The 26347-nt window shown below is 39.0% G+C and overlaps 5 protein-coding genes across 8 annotated transcripts in view; all 5 read right to left on the bottom strand.

The window, feature by feature from the left end:
* Positions 1-10673, bottom strand: part of HOXA3 (homeobox A3) — a 46812-nt gene extending 36139 nt beyond the window's left edge. The window contains exon 1 of one of the 2 annotated variants that reach the window (XM_038388874.2): positions 10536-10673. The gene's annotated coding sequence lies outside the window, so the exon portion shown is untranslated. The remainder of the gene's footprint in view (positions 1-10535) is intronic. The other variant, XM_043509132.1, reaches the window with a different exon arrangement.
* HOXA5 (homeobox A5) lies at positions 210-4136 on the bottom strand. Its single transcript, XM_038388878.2, has 2 exons — positions 2041-4136; positions 210-1233 (listed from the first exon to the last, which is right to left on the bottom strand). The coding sequence occupies exons 1-2, from the start codon at positions 2600-2602 to the stop codon at positions 983-985; spliced, it is 813 nt and encodes a 270-aa protein (XP_038244806.1). The 5' UTR covers positions 2603-4136; the 3' UTR covers positions 210-982.
* Positions 4463-10673, bottom strand: HOXA6 (homeobox A6). Of its 3 annotated transcripts, none has more exons than XM_043509135.1 (3): positions 10536-10673; positions 5908-7649; positions 4463-4798 (listed from the first exon to the last, which is right to left on the bottom strand). In XM_043509135.1, the coding sequence occupies exons 2-3, from the start codon at positions 6341-6343 to the stop codon at positions 4539-4541; spliced, it is 696 nt and encodes a 231-aa protein (XP_043365070.1). In that variant the 5' UTR covers positions 6344-7649; positions 10536-10673; the 3' UTR covers positions 4463-4538. The 3 variants fall into 3 exon arrangements, with proteins under 3 accessions (XP_043365070.1, XP_043365071.1, XP_038244807.1); XM_043509136.1 differs by having other exon boundaries at positions 10527-10619; XM_038388879.2 differs by lacking the exon at positions 10536-10673 and adding an exon at positions 9809-10102.
* A 1070-nt stretch (positions 10674-11743) lies between these two features.
* On the bottom strand, positions 11744-15003 carry HOXA7 (homeobox A7). The gene is made up of 2 exons (XM_038393217.2): positions 14388-15003; positions 11744-13459 (listed from the first exon to the last, which is right to left on the bottom strand). Exons 1-2 carry the CDS (start codon positions 14761-14763, stop codon positions 13176-13178), a joined length of 660 nt encoding a protein of 219 aa, XP_038249145.1. The 5' UTR covers positions 14764-15003; the 3' UTR covers positions 11744-13175.
* A 5850-nt stretch (positions 15004-20853) lies between these two features.
* On the bottom strand, positions 20854-23722 carry HOXA9 (homeobox A9). The gene is made up of 2 exons (XM_038393070.2): positions 23117-23722; positions 20854-22296 (listed from the first exon to the last, which is right to left on the bottom strand). Exons 1-2 carry the CDS (start codon positions 23667-23669, stop codon positions 22058-22060), a joined length of 792 nt encoding a protein of 263 aa, XP_038248998.1. The 5' UTR covers positions 23670-23722; the 3' UTR covers positions 20854-22057.
* Between the last annotated feature and the right edge of the window lie 2625 nt (positions 23723-26347).

Below are 26347 nucleotides of genomic sequence, written 5' to 3'. Positions count from 1 at the left end.
AATGCAGCTTTCCACCTAACAAGAAACCATTAAGGAGGAACTTATGGTCAAACTTTCAATTAAATCGATTGGTGTCGGATAATTGCACTTGTATCATTTGCAAAATGTAGCATAAGGTCCTATCCAGGTAAAATATTACAAAAATCTGCACTATTTAAGAAAAAAGCACCAGATCAGGAAGTACAGCTTCAAAATCAGATCACGAAAACTTACAATAGAAAGTTTATTTATTTATTTTTGTCTGTTTGTTTCCAGTCAGTTTTTTTAAAAAAACAAATACAAAAAAAAAAGAAAGAAAAAAAAAAGCTGATCACAGTTTGCTCAAACAGCCAGACTTTGACTATATTTGTAACTTTGTTCACAAAAACATACATTACTGATGCTGCGCTTAATAAGAGCCACTTCTAGGAGTTCGTGCAAAGAGTCATACAAAGGCACAGCAAGGACATACTGCTTGGAATCACAGTTTTCGTCACAGATTCACTATTCACTACACGTAGGACAAGTTCAGTTGTATTTCATCATTTCACCTCTACAACAGAATTAATTACACAAGAATTATATAGGTAGTTTGAATAAAAATATTTTAACAGCTTGGAGCTATACAGTTATTAACACTTAAACACACATGCACAGTTAAGCAAATTGAGTGCAACACATAACGTTTGTACTAAAGGAGGGGAATTCTCTCTCTTTTTTACAGTTACTTCAAGTAACACAGCTCGCTTCATATAAATAAGTTAAAACATCTAAATTTTCAAGACAAAGCCATTCAAGACAAAGAAATGTATGGGAAGCAGATCTACTTATACACGCGATATAATGGTAAGAAACAGGCTCATGATTAAAAGATGAATTAGGGCGACAAGAACAAGGTTTCTTCACAGAAGTAACACAAGGAAGTTTTAGAAAGTCAACTTAGTACTGACATTATGCGCAGGGTCAACTAATACTGCTCAGTACTTTTTAATTGATCAATTTCTTAAGGACGAAAAGCCCCTCCTGCAGCTGCCATGCTCATGCTTTTCAGCTTATTATCCTTTTTCCATTTCATTCTCCTGTTTTGGAACCAGATCTTTATTTGTCTCTCTGAGAGGCAAAGAGCATGTGCTATTTCAATCCTTCTTCTGCGGGTCAGGTATCTATTGAAGTGAAATTCTTTTTCCAGCTCCAGGGTCTGATATCGGGTATAAGCAGTCCGAGCCCTTTTTCCTTCTGGTCCCCCTATGTTGTCTGTAACAGAAAAGTGAATGATTTAGTCTCTCCCAGCGACCTGCTTCTGTATTTTCTAAAGCAGCCCAGAGCATCAGTAGTACCGTTATTCTTGGTCCTGTTTTTGTTTTTGATAAATGCTCAACAAGTACCACCTTTTCTGTAGACATTTTTAGAAGAGTAAACCAACAGAATCCTGAGCTAAGCTGATGAATGCATTGTGGATCTGAGGCTAGGTGGGATTTCAGACATAGGCGAGCAAAGCAAGGACATTCAGATCTGTCACAAGATTTAGTTTTAGAATGCTTTGTAACTAACAAAATCATTCCTGGTTCATAATGAGAAGGGGCATGGCACGTTTTTTGTTTGTTGTTTTTAATTATAGAGCAGAAGGCAACCACATAGCCTTCCCATACCCCCCGGTCCTCACCCTTAGTTGTTGTTTTTTTCTGACTTCCTACCAGTGAAAACTCCCATCCTCACTATTTTGCTAAACTCTTTATATATATATATATATATATATATATATATATATATATATATATATATATAATTAGTTACGCTGTTCCACTGGACAGTCCTCATAATAAATTACACACCGTGACAAGCACTATTCACATTTTCCCAATTCAGATATATCTCTGCTCCCCGAGTTGTGTAGACTTTGTTGAGTTAGGGTTGCTACATTTACATTTTTAACGTGCCTACGAAACTGTCGTTCCCCACCGTGCAAGCACAGGGGTCTGATCAGGCTACACACTCACATCCACCCAGCCACCACGCATTTTACATTAAAGCCTCTTTAAAGAAAAGCAGGGTACGCTTTACCATGACTTATGTGCAGTTTTCGCATCCAGGGGTAGATCTGGGGCTGTGAAGGCTGAGCTGTGCTTTGGTCATTCTGGGCACTTGCCTGGTCGCTGCTTGCTGGGGTGTCATCCTCAGTGCCAGACGACGTGCCAACCCCCTCTCTGCTTATGTGAGTGCTGCTGCTGGAATTGGACGAAGTGCTGGTAGAGTTAGCTATGGAGTTTTTCACCCCGTGATGACTCTCGCTGACAGGCGAAGTGGCCACGGCGGTACAGGGCAGAGGGTCAGGTGGAGGCGAATGTGAAGACGTTGCAGGCTGGTTATACCTGGGCTCTGTCGATGCAGAGGTGGTAGTGGCTGGGTAATTGCGAGATCTTTCATTGGCACCAAAGTGGTTGGAAGCTGAGCGCCCAACGCTGAGATCCATGCCATTGTAGCCGTACCCGTACCTGCTGGAATGCATGCTCGCTGAATCCCTGTATTGCTCGCTCACGGAACTATGATCTCCATAATTATGTAACTGGTAGTCCGGGCCATTTGGATAGCGACCGCAAAATGAGTTTACAAAATAAGAGCTCATTTGTTTTTTGATATGTGTGCTTGATTTGTGGCTCTTGGTCGTTTTGTGCGTCTATAGCACCCTTGCACAATTTATGATGAATTATGGAAATGACTGGGACATGTACTTGGTTCCCTCCTACGTAGGCACCCAAATATGGGGTACGACTTCAAATCACGTGCTTTTGTTGTCCAGTCGTAAATCCTGCCTGATGACCTCTAGAGGTAAACTCGTGCACTAATGGGGGAGCTGGGTGGATGCTGGAGGGTTGGCGCGCGCGCCCAAGGCGCGCTCCCGCTTCCAGCTCCTGATTGTCAGTCGGACTCTTGCGCCACCCTCTGGAGACTAGTTAGATCTTCACGCTTCCAGTCAGGGTCTGCAGGGCTGGGGTCGACTCGAGGTTACAGCCCATTATAGCAAAATTATTGCATTTCTCTCACAGTTCCATTAGTATGTACCAATTGTAACGGGCTATCGGCTGCAGACCACAAGTCCAGCAATAAGGCAGGAGTTTGAGGAAAACATTTGCTTTCATTTTCAATAGCTTCCTTTTATTCTTTAATTCCTTCCTCTTCTGCTCTGCTATAGATTTTTAAATACAGAAATAACTTCGACCCCTTTTTAGGGTGATGCTTATTTAAGCCTATTGGAAAAATAGAAATCCTCACACACAGGCATCAATTACAGTCCTGTGTTCCAGTCGCTGAAGAAAAGCTGTACTGACGATTTTAAATGGCAGATACCTATTAAAAAGAAATATTGTATAGTAGTTTTCCAAGTGGGGGTCAAATTCTGTATAGTTTTATGGTCGGCGTCTTTTTTTTCAGATGAATACAATGTTGTGGCGGTCATTTGACATTAAAATTTTCGCGATTTGGGACTATTCAGACCGGTAACCCAAATAGTTTTGCCTTCCGAATAAAGGGGTCTTTGTGCATACTGTACACATATCCACACACACGTATACGTATCTATTAGTAAGTATTTTCACTGCAAGTATTTTGGACAGTGAAAGAGAACTCTACTTGGAATAATTTTAGAAGCTAGTTTCTATTACCTATTTAGTCTTCTGTGCTAGGAATCTCGAAAGTTAATAAAGATAGAAAGAAGAGCCACGATTTAACATGACAGACCATTGATGTTTAACTTTTTGAAACTCCCACAATCGTACTGCATGTTTAAAACCCTCTCGTTGCTCAGTGAAAGCTTTCTTTACTATCTGTGCCACATCAGGAGCCGCAGAAATCTGCCCGCCTCAAAACCTTTTATTTCCCCGTTCTAAAGTTTAACTCATAGTTTTTTCTTTAATACCAGCGCAGATTTTGTTCAGTTTAGAGGAATCAGCTCGGGGCATTTTAAAATCTCCCTGCGATTCGTCCTCGATTTTAATGGAAGTTAATAGTCAGGATTTGTAAATCGATTTTTTTAAAAAATGCCGTTACCTTCTCTGTGTTAATTAAATCTCGTATACACGTGTAAAACTTTTTTTTTCTAGAGACCCTAAAATCCCAAACACAGTAGAACAAGACTCCTGGGTTAGTAAAGACATCAAACCAGGATTTTCTAAATCAGGCGTCATTCCATAGTATGAACGTTTCCAATTACAAAAATCTATTCACTTATCTGTTGCCTACAGCCATACGGTCGTATCAGAGACATTCATACAGACATCGATGCTCAATTTAAAACATTTATAATTATAATCTGGGTTTTTTTCTGAATTACTTTAAGCAAGGTTATCTAGGCTTTGAAAAGGTGACCATATACCCTACATAGCTCTAAATCAAATACTTCTATTTTAAAATAAATTCTCAGTTGATTGCAAATGTATATATTTTAATCAAGCCTTTGGGAGTCAACAGACTGTGAAAAACCTATAGGATTTTAGTAGCAGAAGGAACACAAGAAAAAAAACGCTAAAAAGGAAAAGGCCTGGTAACTTTTATTCAGCAGTATTCTACTCCCCTGACTTTTCCTCTGTTTCTTCACTGCTGGGTTGTGTGGAATGTAGGAATTTGTTTTCCTTTTTCCATTTCATTCGCCTGTTTTGAAACCATATTTTAATTTGTCGTTCAGTAAGGCAGAGAGCGTTTGCAATCTCAATCCGTCGTCTTCTGGTTAAATATCTGTTAAAATGAAATTCCTTTTCTAACTCTAGCGTTTGGTATCTGGTGTAAGTTTGCCTCCCCCGTCTCCCATGTGTTCCATACACTGTACCTGTAAAAGTAAAGACAAAATTATGGCATTGAACAAGGCCCAATGATCACAAGTTAAGAAATAGTGGTCAGTGGCATTGCGCCTCCTCTTGCAGAGGCAATCACAACAGGGGTGTCTACTCTGATTTTCAGAAGTTTTCCTGATTAAACATTTCTAAAAGAAGAAGAGCATCATTATCATATTTGAAGGTATAATTCTGATATACAGATATTTATTGGGACAAGCATTTACCCAATGAACGAGAAATATTTAAAACGTTTATATATACATATATGTGTGAGATATACTCAAATATGTGTGAGTATGTATACAACTATTATAGTTACTATAACTATAGCAGAACTGTAATTAAGTATGATCATAATTAAAGCTCATAGAAGCAACTAAAGGTCCTAGAACAGCCCCTGGCATTTGCTCCTGAATATGGTGCATTCAAATGCAAAAGGGCTCTTCAAAATAAAAAATGTTTTTAAAAGTTAACTTTTCAAATAAATATAAATCATGATCTCATCTTTCAAGAGATAATTCGGGGGAAGGTGAGGGAAGATTTTATTTTTTTGAAACAGTTGAAGTAAACAAGGCGATGTGCTTATTCAACACAAGTGCTATTTGCTCCCATCCCAAAACTGTCCTGTTGTGTAAACTTCACTTTACGTGAGACAAAATTCGAGGTGATTTGTAAATGTTCAAACACTGTCCGAAAACGTGCTTTCAATAACCAATATTTGTATACTAATGGGCTTGGGAGGGTCCTACAAATAAATGGGGGTAGGCAGTACAGGGGGCATGTTCCTTACATCAGTCTTTGACACTGAAGGAGCGAAGAAGACGTTTCTTCGGGCAGGGATGATTATTAGTAATTTGTGAATACCTATTTTTCAGTTATTACTAAGAAACTGCACCAAGTCAGCCAAGTTTGGAGCAGATTGTTCCTAACTGCTTTAAGGCTGCCAATATGCCAGGGCTGGAATAACCTGGAAAGGTTTCGTGTTACACATTACCTCGCAGGAGTCATTGCTCTCCGACAGTTTGGACGCCCTTTCTGAAAGTCTTTCTCAAAGAAACTTTTCTCACTCTCTCTCTCTCTTTATTTCATTCAAATGACTTACCAGCGCAGGAGTTCATCCGCTGCATCCAGGGATAAACAGGGCTCGTGTACTTCCGGTCGCTGCCTTCCTCATTTAAAATTTTGCTTTGCACACTGTCGGATTTGTATGGTTGATCAGGAGAAAAGTGCAGATAGTCACCGTGTCCCCTCTGCTTGCCACTGCCGGAGGGAGAGGCGCTACTTATGTCCTTCTCAGAATAAAAACACGAGGCTCCATACTCATAGGATGCCCGATTGCAAGCAATGACCGTGTTGGACTGTTGGTAAAAACAAGGTGAGGTGTAGGTCTTGTCCTGCAGGCTTGTTGCCCCATAAGAAGCTGGGAAATGCCTCAGAGCATCATAGCCAGCTGGATAAAGGGGGATTTGCCCGAGGAAAGAGTCCTGGCCATTAGGCAGGCTCCCAGGGAAAGTGGGATTCACAAAATAGGAACTCATTTGCTCTCCCCTCTCCAGGACTGTGATTTGTTGTGTATTAGTACATCTGGCTATAACTATTAGTAGTCATCGAACTGGTTTGTTTCTGGATGGCCGAGCGCCAAAAGCGACAGCAGCAAATAGCACCAGCTGACGGCTCGGCGGCCAATGGGAGCGCAACGTGGAGCCCGCTCCCCTGGGACCCGCAGCGACCGAGCCAGCAAAGTTACAAACAACCCCGAGCCCGCACACCCGACAGATGGATGGCAACACGCACACCCCCCCCCCACCACCTTTAACGTGGCTAAGGGAACGTGGGAGGTGGGACATGTTGGGGGGAGGGGAATGAGGAGGGAGTGGTACTGTAAAAAACAAACAAACTGCAAAGCGTAAAAGAGTGCGGCCAGCGGCGGCCGCGAGCGCCCCAGGGGCAGTGTCCTGTGGCAGCTGGTGAAAAAGGGGCAGCTCTCCAAAGTTAGGATCTTCACTCTGGAAGATATGCAAATCATCACACGGCGAACTCCCCTCCCCCTCGCTCCCCACCCCGGGGGGTTGGCTACCCCCGTCCTTTCTATATTCCTATGGGAAAGGTAGAGGATGATTGATGTTAGAACTGAAAACTTCGGAGCAATTAAAATCCGTGGAAGGGGAATGAATCAGCGATGGCATCTGAGCTGGCCGACTTTGTAAACAAATATCTGTTTTCTTAACACAGTGCAAAGAAAATGAATTTATTAAACTAAATCTACTGAAAGCCCCCAAATAATATTTCCCTCCCGAGCTTGAGCACCAAGCATCTTCGCCCCAGTTCAGAATCCAGCCTTTGTGTTCGGATTGAGCCATATTCTCCTTTGTTTATTGAGGGGAATCTCGTGCATTAATGAACACTCAGATAATGAAAGTGGAGATTATGGATCGGACAGGACATGGTGGCCTCCTAGGTTTATTTATTTATTTAGATGTGTGTTTCAAAGGAGTCACTGGCAGAGGTTGGAACAGGTTTCCAGAGCTCCCGGACAAGATGTAGTCAGATAAAGTTACCCGTGTTTGTTTTCTTTACATCCAAAAAGGGTATTTTGCTGTATCTGAAACGACGATTTTAAAATTGTAGCGGTAGAATTATTCCTAATGAAAATAGCCATGCTAACGTGCAGAGGCAAACCGATTTCGCTGTTGTTTCTAATCATTTAATTACCCGCTGATGTTTTAACAAACATCTTAACGTGTACTGTTCTACTTGGAGGACATATAAGCCTTGGCCCAGGGCAGAAGCAGCAGCAGATGAAATGCACAGAAAGGCTTTTAATTCAGCCGACTCCAGCAGTTCCTAAAAATAACAAGGAGATTATTCCTTCCAAGCTGTGTTTACTCATAATACGTGACTATGACAACAGACTGAACAGCCGATTTTTAAACGTGCTGGAGTTTGTCCTAACTCTGTTTCCTGTAGCACCCAAAACTAGCTTTGGTAACGTGAGTTTTGTTGTTGTTGGAAGGTTCCGTGTCTCATTTCCGGAGGATGATTACGGTACCTATAAAACAGTAGTGAGTTAAAACATCTCTCCTCAATAGTTGGTATTGTTAACGTTCTCAGTTGGACTTTCACACTGAGATGTTGATTACCTTCCATTTTTATTTTTTCCCCCTTTCTCTTCTCCCACTTTAATCTATATACACATCTGCTAGACTAAAACTATATGCACCGAGGGAACAGCTGAACATTATGTGTAGCTGCACAGAAGAATCCCTATCCTGAAGAATTTGTACTATATGCGGGCGGGGGGGGGGGAGAACAGGAGTACTTGTGGCACCTTAGAGACTAACAAATTTATTTGAGCATAAGCTTTCCTGAGCTACAGCTCACTTCATCAGATGTGCTGGGGGAAACTGTGAATACAAATTAGGTTTTTAAATATGAGAAATTTTTCAGCAGAAGCTATACCGGAAACTTGCCATGAAAATTAAGACTCAGTGAATACAAAAATCCAACGCCCGTACTTCTTTTAAAAAGTTGTGGTCTGAGGTCTTTTCTTTGAAGACGCACTGGATTCATCGCGAAAAAATGAGAGGGTTATAAATATTTAAGTTTTATTATGTCGGTCTCAGATTGATTTTATCTTTTTTTAAAGGGATGGGAGGAAAATGATTTGCCCAGGGATCTTAATCGGCGGCTCTTGTTCTAGCCACAGTCAAAATCTCTAATGTCTCAGTATAACAAATGAAAATATTTCCCAGTTGCTTCCGCCGCACTACACCGCAAAATAAATGAAAATACACATTTGTTATGGTTAGGGTATGTTGCAGTAACAGCGAAACAATTTGCATGGCAATCGTGATTTCAGTTACATTCAAAAACCAAAAATAAAAAAACCCTGCCACCATAAAGCTTTTACCGTCAGCGTTCCCAGCCAGATAGGTTGAATAGCAGCTTTATGTGAACATTTATCTTCGAAAAGTGAATATGGAAAAGCTCACCACTGCACTTCTGCAACTGCGACAAAGTAAGCAGTCCTGCACCTCCCATTAATTTCTTAATTATGGAAAAATGTCAGCACACAGTTGAAAAAACGGGATTCGCGCTTGAACAAGACGCGGCTTGTTCTTTCTTTCTTTCTTTCTTTCTTTCTTTCTTTCTTTCTTTCTTTCTTTCTTTCAGTCAACAGACTCCATCACTCGAACAACGCTAGAGTACAGGTGCAGGGGCAGTTACCCTCTTGAGCTTAACCCATCCCCCTTCACATATTATCTAAATCCACTCACAAATCCTTCTCATATGCAGAGGCGCAATAGAAAACAACCTTTAACTAATAGCCTATAATCCAAACAGTTCTTGAAATCCAAACCATTGTTTAGATTGAACTCGTATTAGTAACCTCACTGGGCAGCCTCAATCTTATCCCATCAAACCAAGTCACACTTGGACATTTTACATTCTACACACATCAAAGTTTAAAAAAAAAAACCAAAAATCCCCCCTTCCCGCCCTAGAAATAGCCCTTGCGTGGTGGAGTTTGAATGGTTTCCCTAAGTAGGCCGAATTTTTAGGATTTCTCCAAGAGGATTGCAGACAATTAGCCTTTTACTTGCTGCTGCCTTTGGATCGCCTTGTTTCCACCACACAGTGGCAGCACTGAGAGTCTCTCGCTCCGCCATAAATAATCCGACACTCACTGCAGATACTGCAATGCAATGCAAATGTAATTCTTTATCAGCCCGGAGAACACAAACAACACCGGTGTTAACATCTAAAGCACTCACAGCTCATTCTTAATTACCGTAATGAATATCAAGATATTGCAGGAGCAGAAACCTGAACCAATGCAGAGGTTTCCAGAACACAAACATAGGAAGCAACGCCAGCTCGGTGAAAGACACGTTATTATGCCAATACCTGACTAAAATAGTCCGGGTCCAGATCTGTTTCCCCCCCTCCCCCCAAACACCGTGTTCCATTTTTTCAAAAACATAACTAAATTGACAGAGTACCTCTTATTTTCTTCAATTGACATCGAAAAAGCTTCATTTCAGGATCTGATGTAGGATTGATTGCTTAAAATCTAGCCTTAGATACAATTCATCCATAAACTACGTATGTAGAAAAATGTCTGTAATATTGTTCAAGCTCCGATCAACACATGACGTGACACAGTTACACTGTATGCAATGATTCATTTGATAAAGCAACCTATACACATATTTCCTCTATTCTGCTGTTACAGAAATATCCTTTCTCTCGCCTGGAAATGTTATGGAATGAGAAGATATTATGCCGATTGGTCTCTTTCTGAAATTGTAAGTGTATTTTTTTTAAAAAATTCTAAGTTGCAATTAACACAAATGCATTTGCTAATGCTGGGAAACAAAATGAATACATTTTCTTGGGCAAAGAAACTCGATATGATTTTATAAATCTGAATTACAAAATAATAATAATAATACACATCTGAATGTGATAGCAAATCTTTTTAAAAATACCTTTATTAAAATTTCACCTCAGCCTTGCTAATAACAAACGCTTGAATTTTTTGCATGCACTGGTTAAATATAAAGTTGGTATCAATTCATGTCTACTATATCTATTTTATATATATATATATATATATATATATATGTATATATATATATATATATATATATATCGGTCCCATGTAAGTATATATGGGTATTAAAATAATGTTACCCTGCTTATGGTAGTGTTACATACGTTTCTCACCTTTAGGTTCTGGCTCGCAGGAGCCCCTGCTACTTTGACAGCTGTCGCTTTGGCTGCACAGGAGACGAATCGCCCTCCTTTTGGTGCCAGAAGAAGCAGGAAATTAGCCAGGTTGCAAGTTGAAAATCTGCCACTCCAGTGCTTTGAATCCAATATGCCACACCTTCCAGCGGAGGAATTGGAAATTGCCATCCAGGATCTGTGTTCTAGGCGGCTGCTTATGCTGAACCTCCATACACTTTGTTCGCTATTGCCTTACAAAGAACAAATGAAATGGGGGATTGAAAGCCAGAGAGATCCGAAGCAGGACAGAGCTGAGCAAAAGAATGCAGCTCTATTCTCGCAAGGGAAATTATAAAAAAGTTCATGTTCACGGTTACCATCCACATGACCGACAGCGACCAATGGAAAAACCGAGCAACTCATAAAGTTGTATTGCAAAGTTGTAAATTTTCATAAACAACAACGGATTTATGGCCTTTTCCTCATCACTAAGAAGAGGCAGGTCTTAGAGAGGCGCCATCTTACCAGAGAGGCAGCCCTGGAGTTCTAAAAGACCTAGAGTTTGTTCTAATTTTATTAAAATTGCAATTAGTGCATTTACCAGCAACTGAACACAGCAGGGCTAGGGAACTACTCTGCAGATGATAGTATCATTATAGCTATATTTTTTCTTGCCCTCTAAGGAGAATTTCATGCATGATCTTTTTAAATTCTATATGAAAATACGGTATCTGTTTTACGAGTTGTAATAATGGGCAGGGAGTATATTTTTAAGTATAGGCGGTTCGATTAGGTTATTTGTTTTGATTTTACATTTTTTTCTATTGCCCTAATAGGACTGACACGCAGAAACACACCTGTCTTCAACATTTTGAACTTTTGCACTGCAGTTTGCGTCTATAATCAAATATCATTCTGCTAACGCGGATTTCCGCCTGCGTACAGTTAGGTTTCATGCCTACCGTGATTTGAAGATTTCACTGAAGCACATAGGAGCTTCTTGTTTAAGGAATGATCTCTGCTTAATTAATCAACTCAGGTGAAAAATCTAGATAGAGAAATTGACTGATTCCTAATAATTCATCGCCTATGAATTTTTGGGTTTGATTGCGGATAAAAATGGTATATTTGATCTAATTTCTTTATTTGGCCGTGTAAATTTTATGCTTCTTTTGAACTGTTCCCTAATAAAGAAACACAATTCATTGTCAACAAGCATATTTATTTCCTGTGTGACATAAAACACATTTATCGTGGGAGATATTTGAACACGGTATCACTTCCAAAGAAAGCTCACATACATTTTTTCTCCACTGCCAATACTTACACGGCATATCCAAATGTTCACAATGAACACATCGAAACACATTGTAACATACAATTTATGAATAAACTTTAGCCAAACCTTCATTAAGGATTTATACAGAGTTCTTAACAATACATCATGCTACAAAGTTACCAATTTAATTACAGACTTCCCAGTTTATGACGTGATCTTACAAATGATTTCAAGACAATATAAATGACAAAAATTTCGTTTAAATATACAGTATTTGCTATTGTAGGAAAATTCACGGTATTACATATTAACACATTCTGAAATCAGGACAAAAAGATTTTTGAGAGGCGCTAACATGGTCGTCTTAATTCACTTTTTAAAGAACATTTTCCGCTATATTAAGTAGGATGAGCCTAGAAAACAAAACGGCCTGTAACAATGTACTTCAAAAGGTAGAAGCCAACAGAAGATATTAAAGCGCTTTGTACAATATTAGTATGTGTTTTCTTCTTCACTCGGAATAGTAAAGGATTGAGAAGAAAGCTATATTGCAGCATATGGTTTTCATTTATAATTGCTTTGGAATAAATATATTATTTTTCAATTTAAATATATTCAGTATTTTCGGTACCAAATTATATACCAAAGCCATTGATGCGTGCTTTTCAAAGGACTACACTTAAGTTTCTAAAAGCATTCTGCAATTCACATTAGTATGTTATCTTCTTTTGATTAATAAAATACAGTATAGTTTAGAAGATAGGTAGGCGGAGCAAGAAATAGGTAGTCTGGAAAATAGGTAGTACAAATAATTGTTGTAGGATGTAGTGGTTTCTGTTTCATTATTTTTACAGGGGTTTTTTTCACTTCCTGTTTAATGTTGCCTGTTTGTTGTGATCTTTTTAAATAAAAGGAAACAGGAAGTGCAGAACTATTGATTCTAAATTAGGTAGTTTTTATGTGACCCTAATGCACTTACCCCTTAACAACTGATTGGGACTAATTGAGTCAGGTAGTTATGCTGGAAGTTAACGTTTTTCTGCATGTGCAAGTAGCAGTTCTCTCACGCAAATGTACCCATACAAAACACACCAAGGTTTGGGCAAACGAAAATAAAATTATTCGGATGATCTTATGAGAGATTCCAAATAGGTTGGACAGGAAATGTGCGCAGTATGGGGAGGTGGGGACTGGAAGACAAGTAAGGGGATCTTTTAATGTTTGAAAATGCTCGGTTTCAAGATGTTCATTAAAGGGAACAAAATTTTTAAAATAAAACAGTGAGTCTTTTCAACGAGAGCTTTTACAACTGTCACGTGCATACATAATACTAGAGATTGCTTCATCAAATGGGAGCTTTACTCGTCTTCTTCCTCCTCTTCTTCCACTTTCTCCACAGACGCTGTTGCTGACGTGTTCTCGTTGGTCGCTGGGGTGCTGGAGCTCTCTTCTTTATGCTCTTTCTTCCATTTCATCCTCCTGTTTTGGAACCAGATTTTGATCTGCCTTTCAGTTAGGCACAGAGCATGAGCGATCTCTATTCTCCGCCTGCGAGTCAGATAGCGGTTAAAGTGGAATTCTTTCTCCAGCTCCAGGGTCTGGTAGCGGGTGTACGTCTGCCGACCTCGCTTCCTATCTGGACCTGAAAGCAGGCAAACAGGCACAGAAGTTAGCCAGAAACCTGAAGATAATCAGTTCGATGGAAAGTTGGAATTTACAAACAGCCATCCAAGCAACTGGAGTAAATCCTCTTCCTTTATTCCCCCCGCCCCTAACAAAGGCATTTCTCTCAGACAGCATGCCCAGCTCCAACATGGCAAATTAAAGTTCTCTGAAATATACCAAAGTGGAGAGAAAACATTAAAGACAAAAACATTTTGCTTCCTAAAGGATGAACTTTACACTCGGCTCTGTTTCTGAAGCGTCATCCAGACTTTAGTGTTTCACAAAGGAAAAGAAAAGCAGGGTCTGGAACTTCCATTTATTTATTTATTCATTCCAGGGGCTTTTTAACAGATTATAAACACATACTAGCATTAGACTCAAGAACGGAGCTCACATTTTCCAGGTCCCTTTCCTTTTTACACACGTGTACAGACCCTGATCCCCAGGAAAGGCAGATGACACATTTCACACTAACCGTGAGCTAGAGCACCCCTGCCCCCTGAAATAGTCTCTCGTCCCTTTTTTAGCGCCCCTCTTTTTCTCTTTCCTCTCCGTTTTCCACCACATATGATTTTTGTACATTTTGTTGGGGTGGGGTGGGGGTGGGAACACTTACCCGTGTGGGGTCCCAGAGTACATAGCCAGCTCTCCATATTTCTATATCAAACCGCACAAATAAACGCAATACTAAAATTCCATAGCAAATTGACTTAAATAAATTTACGAGGATAGAACCCATTAATTGAGCAATAAAAAGTTTTATGATACTCATTTACATACAATGCCACGGGCTTCCTACGCAATGGCGCCTCTGCTATAATTAAAACCATAAAGGCTGTGCTGACAGTAATTTCGGCTACACATTTGCCTGGCTGCCATAGCTTTGCCCTCTCCATTCCCCATACCTGAAGACCTCATCCAGGGGTATATCCGGAAATTAGCCTCAGCCTGGCTGTGCAGGTTGCTTTCCTCCGCTTTCTCACAGCTGGATTTGGTTAGATCATTGCAGAGAACGGGAATGTTCTGATCAAAAGAGGAACAATGCAGGTTGTAGGCATCTGAGCCCAGGCTGTATCCGGAAGAGAACGGGTTTTGATATATGGTACTGTTCACATTGTACAAGCCAGGCATGGAGGAGGTGAAAGCACTAGCCCCTGGTCCATAGCCGCTTCTCTGAGAGTTGGTTGCAAAGGAGCAAGAAGTAGGCTCTGCATTTTGGAAAAGAGAAGCCCCCGTCGTATATTTGCTAAAAAGAGCGTTCACATAATACGAAGAACTCATAATTTTGACCTGTGATTTGTTGTCCGGTAGGCTTCAGTGTCGGTTTTACGAGGTAGCGTGATATATGATAACATTACACCCCCAGATTTACACCAAACCCCATTTTCTTTTGGACTGAGCTGCCTCCAGCACGTGACCAGTCATATGACCCCATCCTCCAATCTCCTCCTGCATCACAGGTGGTATGGATCAGGGTGTCTCACAGTATCCTATAATGGAAGGGGAAGAGGATCAAATATATGTCTAACAAATTAAAGACAAGGGGGCTTTTGGTTAAGGGTGCCACATGGTAGATGATATTTTGTAAGATCCCTATAAAGTATAGTAAGTAAAATAAACAGAGATTTATTTGATTCTATTATGAAACTTAAACCGCACGTTGTGCGATGCAGATCTCTCTATTTTAGAGCTGTATTGGTTTAGGTATGGCTGCGCACATATTGCTCCCTGCCTCTCAGTTTACTCCTCATTTTCTGTCTTTCTTCTTCTTCTTCTTTCTGTTTTTTTTTTTAATCCAAGTCGAGATCGCATAGCATTGGACTATATTATAATATGCGTAGGGGGCTTTTCCATTTAATAAAAGCTACAGTGCTCAGCTGATCAATATTTAGTGTTTGGGGGGGAAGCACATCTTGCACATTAAAAAGACTCCGCAGTAAACTGAAACCATCTCTCTCTCTCTCACACACACACACACACACACACACACAAGTTTAAATAATTTTGTTACTCACGCATGCATTATTTTTCTGCAGTAGTGAAATAAGTATATATTGCGTTTCCTACTTTTCTAACAGATGTATTGAGATACTGAGATATTACATTCTGCTAATCGCTTTCGGAAAAATGGATCAGGATGGGGTTGCTCCAGAAATCCGCTTTTAACTCTTTTGCAAACCAGTATGTCTCAAAGGAGGAAGCGAGCGCTGGATAACAATTCTGAAATAATATTGATATTCCTGGGCTCTTATAATAATGACACGCGTACATTACCGAACCTCGTGTGTGAAATTTAGTTCATCTCTTCCGATTTCAAAGGTGAATTAATATATCGATCACGCTTTTTATTTATAATACTCTGTTGCTAAATCTGTATTGTTACGACTGTATTCCTGACGGATTCATTACGTCTAATAGCAGAATAATTCCACTTTCCCCCCAAAAGAGGACACCTCTCGTCTGAACACCTTTTAAAAAACGATAAGTCCTGGAGTCACACATGCAGGGCTTCAGATCTTAACTAATTGTTTAATGCCTTCTTTGCCTTTCAATGTACCTACCTTACTATCCGAAGACGGAGACAGCAACGTTACATTTAGATCACGGGTAACTTTCCTCATTTTCTAAACACTCCGCTTTCCAACAATAAGAATGACTTTCCATTGAGGATGCTGCACCGTACCCTTCCTTTAAACGGATCATAAAATGGGTTTCCTTCTCTCAGACAGGGAGTCCTGGTAAAGACAGCTTTTACTGCCCTGCTATATTGCACATCATAAACTGGAAGAAGCACAATGGAATTGCCCCGGAAATTCTCCTTTAAATTATAGAGTTTAATGCCCTGTGTACAAAGAACTTCTCACCATTTAAAATTGTTCTTGGCGATATTTCGCACGGACCCTAGAGTTCACGTTTTGAAAACCTAAGGAAAAAAGAACGCTTGAGGACTGTTTACGTGCGAATATTGCAACAATCCCATGTAGGGTACGGAGAAAAACAAGTGAAATTGACTAAAGTGAAGTCATTTAGATGTTTGTGGTTAAGAGTATGCAAACGTTGTGACTACGTCTAGATATTTGTCAACAGCTAAACATGTACAAACCAGGTTATTATTAGCAATCTAAAGCCAGCATCTGAATAAACAGCTTCCTCTTTATTTTGCTTCAGAAATCTTACTCCTCATTACAGCTAGTTACAAAAAACGAAGAATTACAATCCCAACAGACTTTCTGGAAAGAAATAAAGGCCCAAGAAGTTAAACGAATGCGAAGCGACCAAGAAGACTACTAAGAAGATCAAAGAGGCTGAATTAGACGGCATTAGACCAATAAATTGCTCCTCTGGTGACAACATACCAAGATGCAAGAAGAAAGAAACAGCAAACATAACCAATGTCTAGACTTGGGTATTGATAAAGCAAGACAGGATTTTATAGAGGAGCCTTAAAAAGAACATTTAAGTGTGTCTCGCTTCTTAAAACATACTTAAAAGTAATCAGGATATTAAACATGGATACCGCCACCTTTGATTATTTTCCTTTCATCTTTCCAATGTCACCTCTTGTAAACAATATTAATATTTCACACCAAGTTCGCACTGAATAAGACACACCAGGAGCCCCAGGAAAGTGTTTTCCCCGCACCTATTCGGCAAAAGTCGCCTTAGCTGTAGCTCACGAAAGCTTATGCTCAAATAAATTTGTTAGTCTCTAAGGTGCCACAAGTCCTCCTTTTCTTTTTTACCTCTTTAATAGACCCTCAAACATGTCAATCTGCTGCGTTCTACACAGCATTGGATAGTGCTTTAGCATAGTTCTGAAACTGCAACTTTCCATTTTAATGAATTATTACATTCAAGAAAAAATCGTGGACAAGTAAATCGCACGCTTTCAGCTATCACAATATCCTCCTACGTTGTAAAAAGACCTTAGAATTTATTTCTTTTTTACTAGTAAAGAGCCGGACTATGACTTATGACATTCTGAGCTTTCCCCAGAATGGAAAAGGTAGTGATAAAATGGTGCGCAGAAGTTACACGCAACCTGGGAGCACTGCACGATTATCGGTTGTGTCTTAAGCAATATTCTGATGTAACGGTGACCCTGAACACTACTCTGTTGTTTCAAAACATGGTACCACTATAATTTATCCAATATGGTAATGGGACATATCGCGCCAAATTATTACTTACTTTTAATTGCATAAGCACATGTTCATTTCAGTATAATTTTACTGCTCAAGACAAATAATCAAATAATTATTTTAAAATACGAATCTATGCAGACATTCGATAGGCTTATTAGAAACCTAAGAAAGTGATGGTTCTATTTCAATCATATTTTATCCTAAAAATACTAAAATACTGAAAGTGATATGGAAAAAATAACATAACCCTCACATCCCTTGCTCATTTTGAGAATTGGTTTCAAGAAATTGCCTTTATAAATATTAATGAAATATATAAAACCAGTTAAGTAATGTGACTCCTAGGGGGAGGTTCATTTTCTTCGTTTTCCTTAACTTGAAAGATATAAAACTAATATTTTCGATCATGTGTAGAGGGTCCCTTTCTTTAGTTTTCTTTCGGTTAGTTTTTCTCTCGTTTCCACGACTGATTTGACAAAAGATAACCTAATTCCACTAAACTGCTCTCTGAAAGTAGTTAGCGAGGAACAACGCAGTCAAGAAAATCAAAACGGATAAATACTAAAATTAACCAGGGAAACAAAAAGAAGAGGCACGGAGAATTTAAGAATGAATTTGTAGAGACATCGCCTCAGACGGTTAGCATCGGTATGATATAATTAAACGAGTCCCACAGAGCTGAAATTGCTAGGATCCCAAGCAGTGTTTTATCTGTATCAAAGACAGCTGTTGAAGAATTTCAGTTGCCAGTAAATAATGTTCAAATTAAAGTTTGCAACCTTGCCGCTTCTTTCATGAAGGCGGTTAGGTTGTATGTTCAGCAAGGAGAGTTCCATTTGGGAATTAGTTTGACTCTTTGTTCGTTCCCCGTACAAAGCCCACGTCTTGTGAAATCGCATTATGGACTTGAGTATGAAAAACACCTCCGCCCTTCACAGAAAGCTAGATGACATTCGAATCATTATGTTCGTACTTTTTAAATCCCCGCTTCTCCTAAATATTAAAGTTCTCACGAGCCGTGAATGAAATCGGAATACTTTGCTTGTACATTAATGGGTTAATGATAAAATATCTAATATTTTTGAAAAAAGGAAAGGTGAAAAGGGAATTGAATAGTGTATAAAGGCGTCAGAGGTTTATGTTAACTAATTAGAAATGCTTTAATGCTTTGATAATTAAAAATAAATAAATCATCTGATAAAACCGGAGACTGAAATTTTACCTTTTCAATTACTGCGGTTAAGACGGGCAACACAGCAAGTCTAATACTAACTATATTATTTTTCAATGATGCATTATTCACAATAAGCCCAGAGTAAGAACTGTTGACCTTGGTTAACATCAGATTAGTTGTTTCAAATCCAGTTATTCTCCTATAAAGTCGACATTTTAGGAGCTTTCAAGTGATCTCGCAGAATGCTTCATGGCGGGTTTGTAAATGTTTTCATGGAATAATACTGCCATCTGCTGTTCTATTTAGGACATTGCAAATAATAAATGATGCAAGAACATTTCAGTTTGCTAACAGTTTACGTCTCCGACAGCGAATACTTCAATAATCTGCCCGGCAAAAGAGTAGCAATTATACAAAATGTTCCGGTCACAAATACATTAAAGATAAACGTTCGCCTTCGAGCTTAGATTTCAGACGAGGAAGGCTAATAAAAGGTAGTTATTTCCGCACCCCCGCTTTATCTAAAACAGCCAGACAAAACAAATGAAAAGGCTTTGGTAGAAAATCTTAATTGTGGCTGGACAGTTGTAAACCCATTAAGAGCCGAATTCCAGACAGTTTGCAGACCCGTCATTTATTACACACTCTTAATGCTGATTCTTTGAAGTTTCCTCTGTCTGCAACAACAGAGGGCGTCCCGAACATCCCAAAACACTGGAACAGGGATCAATTAGGGTCTTTTTTTTCTGTGTGAGTGTGCAACAAAACTATTTCCTCTTTACTAATTATAACCCATCAAAACTTATCAGAGATTTCTTTAAAAAGAAGAAGAAGAAGAAGAAGAAGAAGAAGTGAGGCTCAAAGATTTTCCTACCGCACTTTTGCACTTCTGTAAGCTTCTTGCGAGCGCCCTAAATTTTGTCTTTAACCCTGCAGCATTTTACACCCCATAAACGGTTACAGCAGTCATTTTCTTTTATTGCACTGTATGGCTCTGAATTTTCCTAGCAACATCTTCTGCCAAGAATTGTGACTATAAATGTTCTGGTTACTTTTGCCTTAAAAATGATACACTCACAAAGCATTTGTTCTACATATTTACAAATATGGTTTGCTTGGTCTTGAGCAGACGTGTATTCTGGATCGTATTTTGGAAGATTCCTTCTCTGGGCGGTAAGATGTCGGCCTAAAGCAGGGATAACTTTAACTGGCTCACAATCTTTGCTATTTGGTTTTGTTGCTCAGTTGGAAAAAAAATAACTTTCACCTGAATTAAACTTTCTTTAATAAGCCTTCTTTAATGTATTTGGCTTTGCTGAACTAGCCTGTTGCTAGGTACATTTTCTCAGTTGGACTAAAACAACGACCAAAGTAGACTTCATAAATAATACTATAATTTCTTGTCTGTAAACTTTTCCCCTTAGAGATAGTAAAAAGCAACGTGCTTATTTTACGTGTCATAAGTCACTTCAGAGAAAAATTTGCAGATGCAAATAAAGAAGAAAAATAACGGATTGCAAAAGTTTTTAAATGACATATTTTGCACATTACATTATATATGGAAGAGGATTTAAAATTAATATATTGGCAAAGCGAGCGTTTCTCAAACCTTTCGCAGCCAGTTCAGCTATGCCCATTTTATAATGGGGTAATTTACTGTGCCAACTAAAGTTAAGATGTGTAATCTATTTACATTGTTGTCCCTCTAAAAAGTCTTGACAATTTCGGTCTCGTTCTTTAAAAAAACCCTTTATTCAAATACGTTAACTCCAAAGCAAGTACCCCATAATATTTCAAGGGTTTCCTGCATATGTTTCTAAGCACTAGATTACATCATTGTATCTGGGTGTTTTTATGCACTCTCTAGGTTAAACAAAGAAAATTAGTACATATTATTATACAGGTTTTGCACTCATATATCTGTGCATTTAACCTGGATCAAATAAATGCCTATTCCCACCACAGTTGTTCTAACCATGCAGTTTCTACTGGTTTTTATGTTGCGTTATATAGATGAGCGCCTTCTGAATAATGTTAAAACATCACAAAGTATAAAAGAATCAATATATTTTATTTGGCAAAAAGTTAAATATCATTTCAACACAACAATTTGGTCAGTAGGCCATGAGGTAACTTGCAAAATATACAGTGTATGTTTTGCATAAACATAACTTCCCAGATTTTATACTCGATACAAATCTACAATAACCAAATGTAGCTTTTTATAGTGTATAATTTATTATCAATAAAATTAAACTTCATTACAATAAGCTTCAAATTATTTGATTAAAATTAAAACGTAAACCATAGGTAGTTACCCTTTTCACATATATGTATAGCTCCGAAATCTGATAACTGCTTACTGGTGCAAAAACAATATTTAAGCTAGTCTGATTATTTACTTTTCCCTTAATATATAGATTATATATACAGCTGACAAAAACAGTACTATATATATCAAATTTTCATACTAAAATGACCTGCTTGATAATAGTTTGAGAACCATAATTCTTAGATATCCCGGATATTTTTTTATTATTATTTTTGTTTGTTGAAATTGGTATATATAGATATATATCTATATATATAAGCTGGGGATAGATAGATAGATAGATATTACAATCAAAGGTTTACTGTCTAGTTATACAGAAAAGACTTATTACACTACAGAGCTATACTCTATGCAACTTTTATAATAAACAACCTGAGTTCAAATTGAATTCTAGCTTTCACAATCACATCTGGTACAGCACCCAAGCACATAAGTTGAGCCACAAACATAATTACCACAATAAAACACAGTGTTCAAGTATTACAGCAGACCTCTCTCTGCTGCGCAAAGGGCAAATTAAATTAACTACGTAGTCTAAACTCTACAGTCCGTAAATAGTTGTGCATTACGAAAAGGTAGTTTTTTTTGTTTTTGTTTTTGTTTCTTTGTAAGTGAAGAACAGGTAGATTTATACAAGCCCACAAACACTCTTCCGCGCTAATGCCCCCTTTTTCTTTCCTATTATGAAGTTAAAAGTATTCCGGTACCTCGGCAGTAGCACTGGCAAACCGACATCTCAGTGCTACTGTCACAAGGTACAGTAACGACTAGAATTTGCCATGACAAAAAAAACCAAACAAACAAACCCAAAACAAACAAACAAACAAAAACCGAGGCCTGAACAGAGTCGCATTGTGTGGGGAGGGTGGAGCGGGGGCAGGGAGAGTTTTCTTGTTTTTTAAAAAAGTAACCTGCGTGCCCTCATTATTCATCCTTTGCTCTGTCTTTGTTGATTTTCTTCATTTTCATCCTCCTGTTTTGAAACCAGATTTTCACTTGTCTCTCTGTTAAATTAAGGAGTCTCGCCACTTCGTATCTACGGTCCCTAGTGAGATACATATTGAACAAAAACTCCTTTTCCAGTTCCAGCGTTTGGTGCTTGGTGTACGGGCAGCGCTTTTTCCTGGTGGATCTTGCGTGCAGCCAATTTGCAGCGGGATTATCTACAATAAAAGAGCAGGAGAAAGTTCAGGGGACGGAGGAAGCCACGTCGCGCCACAGTTCGGTGCCCCGACTTTAAAAGCGTAGGTAGCCTGATATTAGGGTTTACGACTTTCCTTTCATTTCAGCAGACATACAGGATGGTTAGGCACAATGGAATCAAAATACAGACACATGGAGAGGTCACATAGAATCGCATGCGGCAAAAGCCCAGCCCCCGCCTACTCTCGCCTGGATATTGTTTATAGAATGTGATTTTAAAATAGACTGTCCCTCCTCCTCGCCGCCCGGGGAGGACTAGTGAGCTTAGGATGTCATCGGGAAAACGTTTCAGTTCTTAATTTTGACCTTCTCCCGTGTCACCACTGGAAGGTTTCAAGGAGATAGCGAGTCACTTATACAGCGGGCTCAATTAAGCCGCGGTTGCTTATTCGCCTGGTTTGCATACGCATTATTTTGTGCGTTAACATGGAGCCGTTAGATTTACTGCAAGAAAATGAAGTAAATGAAGAGGTTTCTGTTTTCATCCTTACAGTAACTACCCTGGGCTGTTTCTTGCAAGATACTCGTGACAAAAGAAGCCAATGCTTCCCAAGGATCTCCCAGAAGTACGTACACGGGGAAACCACGCCTGGCCGAGTTGTGCCTGGACATGCAGGCGGTCTAATTCACGTTTTAAGAGCTTAGACATGCACAGTTCCCTTTAAGATCTAACTACACCCGAGCAACGACAACTGCTAGTCATCTAGTTAGTCCAAGATGCCAACCTCCCTGCAGCCTGCTCAGAGACCTGAAGTCCATTACCCTTGTAGTTGCACTTACTTGGATCAATCTGTGGTTTTTCTCCGTTTGTCTCATTTTCTCCATTGTTTTCAGAGAACGCACCTTCGCTGGGTTGCTTATCTCTATCAGCTGGAGGAGAACCACAAGCATAATCAGACAGAGACAACGTGTGAGTGTCAAACGTGGTACAGTCACCCCTTCTGGCCGAGAGCGGTTCAGGTTTAATGCCGTAATGCCTGCTGGAAGGTAACCCAGGGAAAGACAATGAGCCCGGCATAGGCTCGAGCCACGAACGCATGTACCTGCCGTCAGGCGCTGCCATTGGTGCCTGGTGATGCACATATGGATGGTACACAGTGGGCACATTATTAGCGCTCGGAGGGTGAACGGGGTTCCAGGAAGTGCTAAAGACTGAAGTTTTCGACTGAAAACTGCATGGGGTGAATTCAGGGTGCTCGCTCAGGGCTGTCTGTCTCGTTGGCGGTGCCAGTGGAGCAGAGGCATATCTGGACTGCACCAGGTCTTCACTCTCGTGAATTATGAAAGAGTCCACATAATAATTGCTGAGCGTCCCTGAAGTCGACATTGCCATTCAACAAACACAGAGCAGGACCTGCTGAAATTATGAAACTGCAGATTTCATGTAACTACTTGGTCCTTGCAAGAAGTACAGTCACCTAATAAGTTGAAGGCTGCCTGTCAGCCCATTGGTTGCCGGAGTCACATGGCAGGGTAGCAGAACAATAAAGTATAAATCACTCCGCAGGCTATTAATGGGTCAGTGTTTTCCAGTCATAATTTTTATAGCAAAGCCATATGTTTTTATGCAAAGGGATATTTGAGTTATATGATAAACTTTGTTTTAATTGTGGCCAACTGAGATTAAAAGATCAGATTTTGTATTATTACCCTTTCTAAACGGACTATTTTATATCATAATTAATCATCCCATCAGTGGTTCGTGTTCCCAGCAAAAACCTTGTGATCGGAGACCTTCACATAAAATTATACAATAATTGAAGTCATAAAAAAGCAAAATAGCAGTTGCGGTATACTGTATTTAAATATATATTTATTATATTTCATAAGGAGTTATTGTTTCAGGAGCCACAGGCATGTTATTAAGTCAGTAACTATGAGCATATTCATTTGCATCGCTGTGTTTCACAGCAGTAAAAATTTACGAGTGCTTGGAAAGGTTAAATTATACTATTGTGTTTAGTTTGGGAACTAACTGTAAATAATACCGTTCCGTTTAGTTCCGAGCTAACTGGAGCTGGCAATGAAAAGTCAAATTCGTCTTAGTCTCTTACCGAAACTGATCTGCAGCGTAGTTCCTTACCACACAGACCAGAGGAGGAATATATAAATATTTTAAATCAATATTTAAATTTGCATTTTTATAGACTAGTCTTGGATCTTGGACTTTTTAAAACAATTGTTTTTTCACATTTAAAGACAACAAACTCCAGTTCGAAATCCCTAATGCACCAGATTCAAAACCACAAGAAGAATCTCAAAAAAAAAATCATATAACCAGATACAGAAGAATTAATCGATGCATTTGCATTATACTGGGAACACTGTGTTCCTGATAAATTTACCGGGTTTCGAAACTATCTTTTAATAGAAGGTGTAAAAGGAAATTTGAACGAATATGCACTCCCGGAACCTTGCCAATGACATATTAAAACACCTCACACACACACACACAAAATTATCACAGGAAAAGTATAATTAAAGCGAGTGAAGTAAAATCGACTTTAATAAAACAAATACAGTGGTTGATTTCTCCACCAAATTGTTTGAATGTATTTAAGCTGTTTGAATCTATTTCCATTTTTACGTCTGTTTGCATGGAAGAGATTTTTAGATCTGCCTTCCTGAAATGTAGCTAATACTATATCTAGAACGGATCTAAACCAGAACAAGAGAGGAAGAGAGGGGAGAGGGGAGGAGGGGGAGGAGTGTTTATCAAGACGATTAATTCTTAAATATGCACCAAACCAGCAGGGGAAAAAGCATTCTCTTTCTCAACTCCGAAAGGCACCCTTCTTCTCAGTTGTAGTGTAAAAAGGGCACTTGCATTATATTGTATCACATTCTGATTAATCAAATTTATGTGTAAATCTAGGTATTTGCTGGCACGTTCTTTGACTTCTGTGCACACACTACAGCATGAAAACTAAGCGGAGGGTTACAGTCCTATGCCCCCCCCCCCAAAAAAAGTGAGACGGCTCTCAGATCAAGTGCAGTATTATGAATTGAACTAATGGCTGAAATTTTTGAAAGTATGGAGATTGATTTCATTATCTTCTTCTGTTTATGTGTGTGCTGCTTATCTCCTGTTGTTGCAAGGAAAAAGAGACCAATGGGAAAGGGAAAACATCTCTGTTAACTGCATTTGAAAAATCTTATTCAGCATAGAGACCAGCAAACGGCAGAGCAACTGCATAATAATTAAATTCATGTGTGAATATTCTGCATGCAAAAATATGTTTCTCATTAGTTTTACATCACTATTTGGTCTCTTTAGCGCGCTCTATTTTTGTTTCTTTTCAACTTTTCCCAACAACTACATCAGAAAGCTTATTGAGATGTAATTTTTAACAACAGTTTCTACCCTGATTTGAAATCACAAGATATATATAAAACTATTATTTAATACATTACAGTCAGAAAAACTAAAAAAAAAAAAAAAAACAACCCTAAAGACAGCCCAGGCTAATGGCAGTCAGTTCTTTTCAAACCATTTTTTAAAATGCAAGTAAAGTTCTATGTACTCCTTAGAGCTTTTTCTTTATTTTTTCATGCATGTTCTGACATACCGCAATAGAAAAACAAGTCTATTACTGAAAGACGGAACTCCACGTCATTTGTATTTATTATTGAGTCAACTGGGGTGAAATGTGATTGCAGAACTTCCTTTTTCCATTAAGAAAAATAATCTTAACTCCAGGAGTCCTGGATGTTTGTGTTAGAATTTGGGTTCTGAAGCTGCAGCGTGTTTCATTTTTCATTACTCACACATATTACTCACCCATACACAGAATGCAAAAGAATATGGGTTAAACACCCTATGTATTCCGAAAATTGCTCGCTGCAGGATTAAAGGAGCATTAGGAGACTTAAAGACACCTGGAGTTACAATAATAATAAATAATAAAAAACGCTATTTTCAGGCAGGTTTCTGACTAACAGACTCAGTATGATCTCCTTTCTTTCCCCCCCCCCTTTATGGTGAGTTTTTCTTTAATCAATTTTAAATTC

This window comes from Dermochelys coriacea, chromosome 2, assembly GCF_009764565.3.
Source record: "Dermochelys coriacea isolate rDerCor1 chromosome 2, rDerCor1.pri.v4, whole genome shotgun sequence".
NCBI lineage: Eukaryota > Metazoa > Chordata > Testudines > Dermochelyidae > Dermochelys > Dermochelys coriacea.
This window is presented reverse-complemented; position numbering and strand designations above follow the sequence as displayed.